Source organism: Pleurodeles waltl, chromosome 8 (genome assembly GCF_031143425.1).
Source record: "Pleurodeles waltl isolate 20211129_DDA chromosome 8, aPleWal1.hap1.20221129, whole genome shotgun sequence".
NCBI lineage: Eukaryota > Metazoa > Chordata > Amphibia > Caudata > Salamandridae > Pleurodeles > Pleurodeles waltl.
This window is the reverse complement of record NC_090447.1, coordinates 1,286,844,390-1,286,856,468: the sequence shown is the minus strand read 5'-3', so window position 1 is coordinate 1,286,856,468 and position 12,079 is coordinate 1,286,844,390. Positions and strand designations below refer to the sequence as shown.

General features: G+C 45.6%; 1 protein-coding gene across 1 annotated transcript in view; it reads left to right on the top strand.

Annotated features, from left to right (window-relative positions):
• LOC138249216 (adiponectin-like) overlaps positions 1-10,711 on the top strand; it is a 64,451-nt gene extending 53,740 nt beyond the window's left edge. The window contains exon 3 of the mRNA XM_069203194.1: positions 8,819-10,711. Coding sequence (XP_069059295.1) covers positions 8,819-9,045 — 227 coding nt within the window. The 3' untranslated portion in view covers positions 9,046-10,711. The remainder of the gene's footprint in view (positions 1-8,818) is intronic.
• The last annotated feature ends 1,368 nt before the right edge of the window (positions 10,712-12,079 follow it).

Here is a 12,079-nt window from a genome sequence, read left to right as displayed (position 1 = left end):
ACCAGACCTATAGAGGATACACCCCGCCCGACTGTACACACCCCTCGACTGGCCCCCGTTTGGCCCACCCCTGACTCCTGTTTAGACACCACACATACCCCCGTCCCATGACTCTGCGAAAGCACACCCTCCGCGGACACTTGTTCTCTAATTCTCAAGAGGAAGATGTCATTGAAGAAATGACACGGAGGTGGATGACTAATTGGAATGACTATGGGGTCAGGGACATTGTCCACACTATGAAACAATGGGATAGTTTAGTTCAGTTACATGCAGCTACCCTTATGTGTAACATTATAATACAAGAATATGAGGATGATGGTTCCTCAGCTCCTGCGGGACTGGTGGACCTCCGAAAACGCCCCTCTACTGGACTGCCGTTTGGTTCTGGTCTACATGATTATGTTGTTACTCTTCTCGTATATAGGGACCGCCTGTGGACATGTAGCCCTTCTATAAGGGCATCCATGTTTCCCATGAGAGAGGTTCCTCCGGTTTGGCGAGAGCCGGTGATGGATAATGCTGGCCAAGTTATTACCGCAGGGCATTTTCAACAAATGTGGGTACACACCCCATGGAAAAGATCTGAAACATGTACCCTAAAAGCCACCTTACCTGACCCCCGTAAGAATCCTGCAGGATATTATAAAGAACTGCAACAAATTCTTGAATCCTGTACTATGACGTTGTCCGATATTGACATGTTATTGGCAGCAGTAGTCCCGCAGGAAGTATGGTCAAAAGTACGGAGGCACGACCATGCTGAACTAGGGGGCACGTGGGACCAATTGCAAGCAGCAGAAAGGGACAGGGTTGGGGGAGCGAAACCAGACCCACTTATATTGGCTCTCCCACTGCGTATTTTGGATTTAATGAAGACCATACTTGCACTACACAGGATAAATTGGGATAAATTGGCCGCCTGTAAACAGAAAAAGGACGAGGGTGTTTCAGACTTTTATACAAGGTTTGAGGGTGTCTTTTCTGATTACAGCGGCCAAGACATGACTACTGAAGGGGGGATAAGACTCTGAGTTGACAAATTTGTGGACAATTTATTACCAGACATAAAGGGAAAATTGAAATTGTGTGAAAGTACGTGGCCAGTCTCTACTGCCACTGGAATACTGACAATGGCCCAATATTATGAGAACAGGGAGATAGAAGAACAAAACGAAGGAGTTGAAAACAAAGGTGTTATTTCAGCAGGCCTACTCTCAGCCCCGTCAACAGCAGTCCAGATCAAGGTCTCAAGGACCTCCCAATGACAGAAGGCAGTCCCAACGCCCTCCCCGTTCTTCCCTCTCCTACAATCAGTGCGCCTATTGCAAGCAGGAGGGCCACTGGAAGAATGACTGCCCCAATAAGAACAACTCCACAGGCCGCTCCATGCCCCCACCGCAACAGGACAACAGACCACGTGGTAGGTCTGGTCCTGCAGACAGACCCTGCCAGCAGGCCCCTTCACGGTCCCATAGTACCCCCCGCCCGAATTATTTTGATGCTTCATCCCAGCATCAATATTTTAATGACGACTATGAAGCGTATGAAGGTCCGGGGTCCTCCTTTGACTAGGACAGCCGTCGACAGAGGGGGGGTGTGACCAGTTTCTATTCCTGTTAGGCAGAATGGCCCTCACGTTGAGGTACAATTAGACGGTACTTCACATGATTTTTTGGTAGATACTGGGGCCACCAAACGTTCTGTTAAACAGGAAGAGGTCCAAGGGGTCCCTCTGTCTGGCAATGTTAACGTCTCTAAGGGTTTTTCTGGTGTTCCGGTGGCTAACCCCGTCTCCCAGCCGCTGCATGTTGCTATAGGTCCTTACACCATTAGCTCCCCTCTCATTCTTACTTCGGCCTGTAGTGAGAATTTATTGGGTTTGGACCTAGTAAAGAAATTGTACGCCACCATTTATTGCTCTCCGGATGGAGTTCATGTCACTTTAGGTCCAAATATTTCCCCGTCACAACTTTTGTCAAAACCACTTCCACCCGAGCTTCGAGATTTGCCAGACATTTTATGGGCCACACATAAGGATGATGTTGGATGTCTGGACATACCACCGTATGTCATACGCTTGAAAGCCAATGCCAAATTACCTCGTCTTCCCCAATACAAATTATCCCAACACATTGAACAACAACTCAAAAATATTGTGACCCAGTTGATTGATTTGGGTGTCATTGAAGAAACGCGTGGTAATGATTGTAACAGTCCTGTTCATAAAAAATTATCTGATGGCACCGCGTCTCCAGGACTCCGATTTGTTATTGATTTACGGGCGGTCAATCAGATTGTAATACCCCAGTTCCCTGTTGTTCCTGACATTACGACATTATTAACAATGATACCTGCCTCCGCTACTTGGTTCTCTGTTATCGATCTTAAGAATGCATTCTTTAGCATTCCCATTCATCCAGATAGCAGGCACATCTTTGGGTTTTCACTGGGTGGTCGCAGTTTCCGGTTCTGTCGCGCTCCACAAGGCTATACTGAACACCTAGCATTTTTAGCCAAGCCCTCAAGGGTCAATTGGATACCCTTGTTTTTCCTTGCTCCTCGATGCTGGTTCAATATGTGGATGACCTTTTAATAGCATCCACTTCAGAACAAAATTGTAAAACAGATACTGTAGCCTTATTGAAACATCTTGCACACCATCACCATAAGGTCTCCCTCTCCAAATTGCAATATTGTAGACAGGAGGTTATATACCTAGGACATCTCCTGTCTAATACAAGCTATACGAGACATACCGGTTCCAAGGACACAGAGAGAGGTTAGGGCCTTTATAGGTATTACCTCTTTCTGTCGTCAATGGATTCCTAATTATTATCTTTTGATAAAACCGTTTTTGCATCTCACCCACAAAGATTGTCCTGAAACAATTGAATGGAATGACGATTTTCAGTTTGGTTTTGATGAATTGAAAAATACACTCTGCACAGCACCTGTACTGGGTACGCCTGATTATCGTAAAGATTTTCAGTTATATGTGAGCGAGAGAAATGGATGTTCACTATCAGTGTTAACCCAAGAGCATGGCGGCAAACAACGCCCCTGTGCTTATTTTTCGGCCCTACTGGATCCAGTGGCCCGTGCACTCCCGAGCTGTCTACGGGCAGTAGCCACTGCAGCGGTCGCAGTGCGCCAGTCGGCCAGGATAGTCATGGATTCACCCCTCACCCTGTTGGTCCCACACACTGTTGACGCACTATTAAACAAAACAAAAACACAGCATCTTACTAATGCACGATTAACTACTTATGAACTGACACTTTTAGCTAGTCATATAACATTTAAAAGGTGCAACACGCTCAGTCCTGCCACTTTATTGGCAATTTCTGAAAAAACAGAAGATTCTTATGATGACATACATGACTGCATTCTCCGGACGGAGGATGAAACAAAAGGGAGAGTGGACTTACAGGACACTCCACTGAAAGACCCTGATGGCATATTATATGTAGTTGGCTCATGCATCAGGCTACCCAATGGCACTACCTCTGCAGCCTATGCAGTTACAACAGCTACCACTGTAGTTGAAACAGCTAGAATACCACATAACTCTGCTCAGGCCGCAGAATTAATAGCTCTAACACAAGCCTGTGAGTTAAGTAAAGGACTTAATGTGAACGTTTACACGGAAGGTCAGTATGCATTTGGCGTAGCTCACAATTTTGGTCGCTTGTGGGCAGAACGAGGATTCCTCACATGGGACACGTATTCAACATGGGACCCTTATAACTAACTTACTTTCTGCCCTGGCATTGCCCAAAACAGTGGCTATCATGAAGTGTAGTGCACACAAAAAGGTGACAGATGAAACTGGACGGGGCAACGCCCTAGCCGATCAGACAGCAAAAGATACAGCGTATGCAAAGACAGGACACATGTATGTGGTAGATAGTACAGAGAAGGTTTGTCCCCATGAAATATTTGGGAACATGGTAGAGAGTGTCAGGAAGATACAGGATGAGGCAACTGAACAGGAGAGAAAGGAATGGGAAGAAGGGAAGGCCAAGTTAGATGAAAATATGCTGTGCTGGACAGATCTGTCACAGAGGGAAAGATGGATGTTACCCGATGCATTCGTTCTGCCAGTAGTGACTATTGCCCATGGTCCTGCACACGTTAGTGCGAAAAGCATCTGTAATTTGCTTGATCCGGTTTGGTCTAATAAAAATATCAGAAGAGTAGCTGACCAACTGGTTCAATCCTGCATGATTTGTTTACAACATAACATAGGGAAGGGTGCCTCAGTCCCCGCTGGGCATTTTTCACCACCAACGTATCCCTTTGAAGTACTACAAATGGATTATATTGAGATGGAAAGGTGTAACAACTTGAAATATGTCCTAGTTGTGGTCTGTATGTTTAGTAAGTGGGTAGAAGCTTACCCTACTAAAGATAATACTGCCCTTACTACCGCAAAGGTACTTCTGAAGGAATTCTTCCCACAGTTTGGGGTCCCAAGGTATGTCTGGTCAGATAATGGGAGTCATTTTGTAGGGCAGGTGATGAAAAGGGTGTGTGAAGGGTTGGGCCTCCGCCAGAATTTCCATGCAGCTAACCACCCCCAGTCAGCAGGACTAGTTGAAAAATATAATGGCACACTTAAATTGAAGATGTCAAAGATATGCGCAGAACGCGGTATACGGTGGCCGGACGCGTTGCCCCTGGCTTTAATGTCTGTGAGGATGACGCCTCACTCTAGATCAGGGTTGTCACCCCATGAGATAGGGATGGGAAGGCCATCAACTGTCTGGGGGGTCCCTCGACCTCACAAGTACTCAGAACTAGAACATCCTGTTTTGATGGACTATTTAAATGAACTCACTAATTCTTTGCGTTCTATTCACCAACAGGTGCGTGAAGTACTCCCATCTGTATCCACTGATCCAGGTCACAAGATACTACCTGGCGACTGGGTTCTCACAAAGAATTTCCAGCGGAAAAAGAGTCTCGAACCTCGATGGAAAGGTCCGCGACAGGTCTTTCTTGCTACTCGAACAGCAGTTAAAGTCGAGGGAGCTAAGAATTGGATACATGCATCCCACTGTAAGAAAGTACCCCTACTCGTACCCTCTGATGAAATAAAAAGTGGTGACCACCCGACGACTGAGGACCATTTCAGCAACACTACGCGGAGTGATAAAAAACAGAACAACACTGTGCTGCAGGAGGTTCCCTCAGATTTAGGTTACACTGAACAATTGTTTCCTGACCATACCATACCACAGTCCACAAGATATGATTTCTACCCACGAAAATAAGAAAATGAACAATGAACTGATTGCTTGTCCCCTGTACTAAGTCTGACGATAGCTGCAGGGCCGTGATTTTGTCTGTCGGGGCGGACCAGAGTGTGTCAATAGGACTGCTGGTATCACCCCACAGTGAAGCAACCACCAGTCACAGGCAGCACTTAGGTCAGACCAACTGCTAGTGGGACAAGAAATAAAGAGAAATGGGTGTTATACAAGAAGACAAGAGGAAAAAGAAGAAAATAAGTAATTTAAAAAGACTATTAGCCCACATATCGCTTGTCTCACCATAACAATACTATTGTTGGTACTTCTGTCTTGCATTGGGTGGGTAATACATGATTCTGATTCAGAGGTCTCACCAACTACGCCACCGCCTTCAGAACACAGCCATGTTTCCTTACCACCCCATGAGGAAGGACGACGTAAGGAATATGAAAACAATACCTTCATATCTATGTTACATCAACATCAGCTGGCTGTAAATAGAACAAATTGTTGGATATGTGGCTTGCTACCGAGTTCCATGCAAAGAAGGTTGCCATATATTTCATTCCCTTTTTCTTTTGATGGCTCCTGCAGAGCCTGGTATGAACTATCAGCCATTTGGGCTACCTCAATGGATGCTACTAATTCCGAACTATTGGTCACCGACCTATACCGGTTATGCTGGCCCACTGGAACGAGAGTTTATGGAACAAAGGAAGAAAAGTCAGAATATGCTGACCGACGAAATAGGTCTACTGACATATATTTTTTATCCTTTAATACCACACCCCGGATTGGCCGAAGATTTTTTGTAACACAGGTCAAGGCTCCACTTTGTTTTCAGAAAAGTGGTAATAGAAGTGTAGGTGCCAGTAACTGTAATGCTACGGTAATATTGAATGGAATTAATTGGCCTACCATGATACCATCACGAAACTCGTATTTTGTTTGTGGTAATAATGCCTACACCTCCTTGGTACCCACCTGGACCGGCACGTGTTACATTGCTTGGTTACTACCACCAACTTACACAGCTGGCCCTCAACACCACAGGACTCGGAGAGGGGTAATATCTGCAGAAGATACCTCAGCACAAGAAGCACTGGACTACTTTAAAGGAGTCCTACCATTTTGGGGCCCTATGATGAACAGTAGGGATATCAGACATCTCACACGAGTCGTGGAAGCAACAATAAATGAAACAGCAGGAGCTCTGAGTAACATCACTGAAGAGCTCGCTGCTGACCGCCTTGTTACTCTTCAAAATAGAATGGTTCTTGACATCATCTTGGCGGACCGTGGTGGAGTTTGTACTTTGATCGGATCGAGCTGCTGCGTTTATATACCAGACAATGCCCCTTCAGTGTATAAAGCTATTCAAAGGTTGCATACAATAGCTTCCACAATACACCAAGACGAAGGAACATGGTCCTTGACCGACTGGTTTTGGGGTTTGATTTCCCAATGGGGCTGGAAGATACTAATATTCCTTTTTGTGCTCGCTGCTGTATTCCTCACCTGTTGTCTTTGTGTACAGTGCCTACCTGCTTTGTGCGGTTGCTGTATGGCATCCCTTGCCCCCTGGCCTGTTCGCCCTCCTCAACACAAGGCTATGCTGTCCCTTGAGCAGGAGATAAAAGACCTTATGTCCATTAACATAGACACTGAATGACGTTCAAACTTGCCTCACAATGGCAAAAGGAGGGATTGAGAAACTGTACATAAACTTAATCATACACCATAGCTGCTAGGCATCTGTTTATTTTTATTATGTTGCCATGTGCTCGACAAACCTCCTGAACTTTGATGATTGACCTTGTGTTCACAGCCTTGGGCTGCAATCTGCTTATCGCTGTAATTTACTTGTTCTAACCGTAGTTCCGAGAATGTTTGTGCTTAATCAGTAACTGCCAGAACAGGTTTGTACAGGTCGTTGCCACCTCCTGCCAGCTGCATCTGTACCTTCTCCCACCACACGTGTATACCTGAAATATTCTGAAGGCCGCAGAGGACCTTGAATACGCTAGGGGTGGAGTTGTCCTCTGACTAAGCAGTTTTGTGTGTATATAAGGTTGGGTGCCCCAGAGTGAAGGGGCAGCCTCCGTAGGATAGTCACTTGACTGTCCTGGGACTCTGTATTAGCTCGAGCTATAATCCATGGAATAAACTTCTCTTTATTCCTCCTGTTGGTGACTCCGCTTGATTTGTGTACTCTCTGCTATACGGACCCTGAGGACTAGGGTGTCCCTCCACCGCTGGGAAGGAGACCCCGGGTGGGGATTCTATCTTTCCTGGTTCATCAATAGCGAGTCCCTGCACTCACAGGGATCGTGGCCTGCTGAAGTCAGCAGACCCCCATGTCTGTGACTGCTTTTTAAATAAAGCAGGTTTTTTTTTTCATTTTGCAGCCCATTTTCCTTAAAGGAAAACGAGTTGCAAAATGAAAAAACTTCCGAAACCATTTGGTTTTGTTTTTTCAGATTAGGCAGTGGTCCATCCATAGGACCACTGCCTGCTCTGAAAAAATATTTTTGTCGACATTCACAAAGGGGAAGGGGTCCCATGGGGACCCCTTCCCTTTTGCGAATGAGTTACCACCAGTGTGACACTGGTGGTAACTGCGACTTGCTTTGCGACCGCATTCGCGGTCACAAAGCAATTCTGAATTGCGATGCGAGTCGCAAATAGGAAGGGAACACCCCTTCCTATTTGCGAGTCACATTCACAACCGACTCGCAATTTGTGAATGTGCATCGTGTTAGGCCGTTTGCATGGCGCAAACTGCGATTTTCGCAGTGTGCACCATGCAAACGGCTACCTACATCTGGCCCCAAGTTACTCACTGGTGAAGGTAGCACTTTATAAAACTGTATAAATAAATTATATAGCTAGTGACTGAAATATTGCTCAGCTATATATAGAGACTCGTATACAAAGGGGATTAGGAAAAAAAAGCCACTCCCCCACTCTCTCCTGTTTCCTACCAAAAATAGAATGAATTATGTGGCATCCAGTCCTGCTTTTCCCCTGCGCATCTGGTCACACAAACACCACAGCTTCTCATATTTGTGTGCTATATATCCATGGCTGACACCACCTGCTGCACAGTGAGCACTCCAACATAACTTGGTCAAACCAGCTTCCGAAAATAGTTTAAGACATGAGAAATAAATCGATAGCCAAAGAAGCAAACAGAAATGCTTGAAGACTGACAACTGAATCAATGTACATGTTACACTCAAACCTACTGCATCGTTTGTCGAGGTACATTTTAAACCCTAGTGTGTGTTGTGTTCCCCCTATAAGGGGACCAGTTTAGTTAGTTCTGTTATTGCTGGTTCGTAAGCTCGATATATGTTCTGATTTATGAAGCAGAGACTCTACTTGAAATAAAGTTATGTCCATATCTCTGTGCACTTCGCCGAAGTAAAATACAAATCACCCCACCCATCCCCAACAAAATGTCTAGTTATTATAATATTTTCAAAAGACAGTTAGACAGTATAATTGTTTGGATGACCTACGCAATGATTTTGAACCCTATTCTTTCCTATTTCTAGGTCTTATAGGAGAAAATGGCTCCACAGGTTCTCCTGGAAAAGCTGGCCCCTCGGGACCTCAAGGGCTTCCAGGACATCCAGGATTAGTTGGGGTTCCTGGATTTTCAGGAGTCCCAGGAACACCTGGGTTACCAGGTGAGCCAGTGGGGCGAGATGCTGAACTCTATGCCTTCCACGTTGCACTGACGACAAAGGCTCCTCCCTCGAATAAACCCATTCAGTTTTAATTTTTTTTTTACAATGATCAACATGTTTACAACACGGACACGGGAAAATTTGTAGCGCCTGTAAATGGAATTTACTTTCTCACGTACCAGCTGACTGTGTTTAGTACTAGCACGCACATTAAATTGAATAAAAATGGCGTCGTTCTACAGTATACTTCTAAATCTTTTGCCGGCAGTACAACGCAAGCATCAGGTGCCGCCATTTTAAAACTTGCCAAAGGTGACAGTATTTGGTTAGAAGACACAGTAAACCCAAGTGGCCTATATGCTGATAATAACGACGACACAACTTTTACTGGGTTCTTGTTGCACATGCTGTGACATTTTTATATTTTATTTAATACTGCAGGTACATAAAGATTCTGCATTACACACTTCATGTATATAAGAAGTGTACAAAGTGTAGTTATTTGCATTGCAGCTGTTGATATCTACCTCAGTGCACTAACAAGCCTCATAATGGACTATTTGGCTTTGAAACAGCACTATCTTGGTACATTTTAGGTTTCACTACAAACAGCTTTAGCTCTCTGACAAGACCTATTGTCACTGCACATTCTTACTTGCCACCCAGGATCACCGTTATCCACCCTATCACTTTGCTCACTGCCCTTCCGGTGTCATGCTATGCACCCTTTTACTCTGCAGTGGCTGCTGTTGGCATTATGACCCATCCCCTTCTCTTCTGCTCAGTGTCATGCCCCAGCAGTTAAGAGCATCGATTTGTTTCAATGACTGCTCCTTGGGACGCCTCCTCCCCATTTCATGCCAATATTTTGACCTGTGTCAGTACTATAATGAGCTCAATAATATAGCCAAGCGGTTGGACACTTTGCTCAGACACTTTTGCTAGGCTGCATGTGAGAGTCCTCTTATGTTTTGCCGGGCTTAGCCCAGGGGCGGTGAAACTAGGGGTGTGGCAGATGCTGTACCTCTCCCACACCTGAAGGCAGCTGAGAAAGAGAATGGAAAATAGAAAGAATTTTCAATAATTTTTCATTCCAGGCAGCATTAGCTGTTTCTTCTAATTCAGTCAATGTCTACAAATATTAGCAAGCATTTGTAATGCAATGGGTCTTGCATTTGCTCGAGTTAGAGCTATTAGCGTTGTAAATTTCTAACTGGACTTTTCTTGCCACATAATTTGAAAATGAAAAGTAAAACAGTTGACATAAGCAAGCCGAAAAGCGTCAAAGCGTCATGGCCGTCATGAGCATGAGCGCAAAGGAGAGACACAAAAGGAAAAAGAAGTTCGCTCGCAATCAAACATATTGGCAAACGTACAATTATCCATGTAACAGGGTGGATGTCCAAGGCAGTAACAAAACTGCCCCAAAGAGGGACAAACGTAAAGCATTTACCAATGATAACAAAGTATTTTCGATAGGCGAGCCCATGAACGAGTGATAGTGATGGGCGTGCGGTGGGCGCAGCTTTTCAGCTGCCATCACTTTACTCAGCTTTTAAAACTTCTCTTGCATGCAACATATTCACAATAGCAGTTGCAGCTAACCTCCTGTGGCAGTGCGTGCATACAATCTTTGCTCACTAATTCACAGCTATAGAGACTCAGGCCCTCATTCTAACTGTGGCGGGCGGCGGTTGCCGGCCGCCAGGCGGGAAGCGCCATTTGGCCGCCACGCGGCCAAAATACCGCTTCCCGCATTCTGACATTCCCGCTGAGCCGTCGGGCGCTAAGCAAGTTAGCGCCCGCCGGCCCAGCGGGAATGAGGGCCGCAACACAGGAGCCGGCTCCGAATGGAGCCGGCGGTGTTACGGCGGTGCGACGGGTGCAGTTGCACCCGTCGCTCTTTTCACTGTCTGCTAAGCAGACAGTGAAAAGCCGCCCTGGGCCCTGTTAGGGGACCCCTGCACTGCCCATGCCAGGGGCCCCAGGACACCTGTTCCCGCCAGCCTCTTCCTGGCGGTGAAAACCGCCAGAAACAGGCTGGCGGGAAGGGGGTCAGAATCCCCAAGGCAGCGCTGCTTGCAGCGCTGCCCTGGCGGATTCGCCCAGCCGGGGGTAAACCGGCGGGAAACCGCCAGCCCCGGTTTTCTGACCGCGGCTTTACCGCCGCGGTCAGAATGGGCTAGGAAGCACCGCCTGCCTGTTGGCGGTGCTTCCGTCATTCGCGGCCTTGGCGGTCTTTGACCGCCAGCGTCGGAATGACCCCCTCAGTTTCAAAGTGCTCTAATAGCAGATACTAGAATAAATTTACTGAAGCAGAACACATCCTATTTACCTTATCAACCTCAGAAGGATGAAAAGCTGAATATGCTCTGCAGATACCTGACCCTTTGATCCACCTTCAAAGCAATGAGATGAAGTTGAAAAACGTACGTTTGTGGGCATTCACAAACTCCAGTCTGACCTCTCCCACCCTTGAATTGGTGCCAAGTTACTCTAGCCTTGGGCCGCAGTAACTTCCCTTGTAGGGTTGGAAGGAGAACGATCACTCCCAAATTTGGTGGGGAGTTTAGGGAAGGGCTTTCTCCATAGGGAAAAATGTTTTCCTTGAGGAGAAAAAAAAATACAAAAAATGTGCATTTGCTAAGCTGGGGATGTGACCATGTGGGAAATGTCACATGACGTTTCCATTAGCACGACCGGAAACCTGAGTCTGGTGCAACTTTCCAAGCATACGACTGGAAATCTTTGTGAATTGAAAAAAAACTTTGAAATATAGTATTAGCACGTTATGCTGACTTTAAATGTAAATGGTTAGGCATGTATCGCTATCTGTTTTTCTATCCATTGATAATCATACATAAATGCAAATTGCATTGAACTGAATGATTTCCAATAAACTAAATTATAGATAGACTGTCACATACTATATTTTGATGACTTCCATTTCTGCCATTGTCAATGCACCTAAAACTACAATACACTCGTACCATTTAACAGTGATTCATTTGTCTCTCCCTAATCTAGCTTTGGAACATTTACTGTATAGTGCCCTTCATGTTGTCAGCTTCACCTAAGACTATAGCAACTCTCAAAGGAAAGATATTGTTTTGTTAAAAGAGAAAC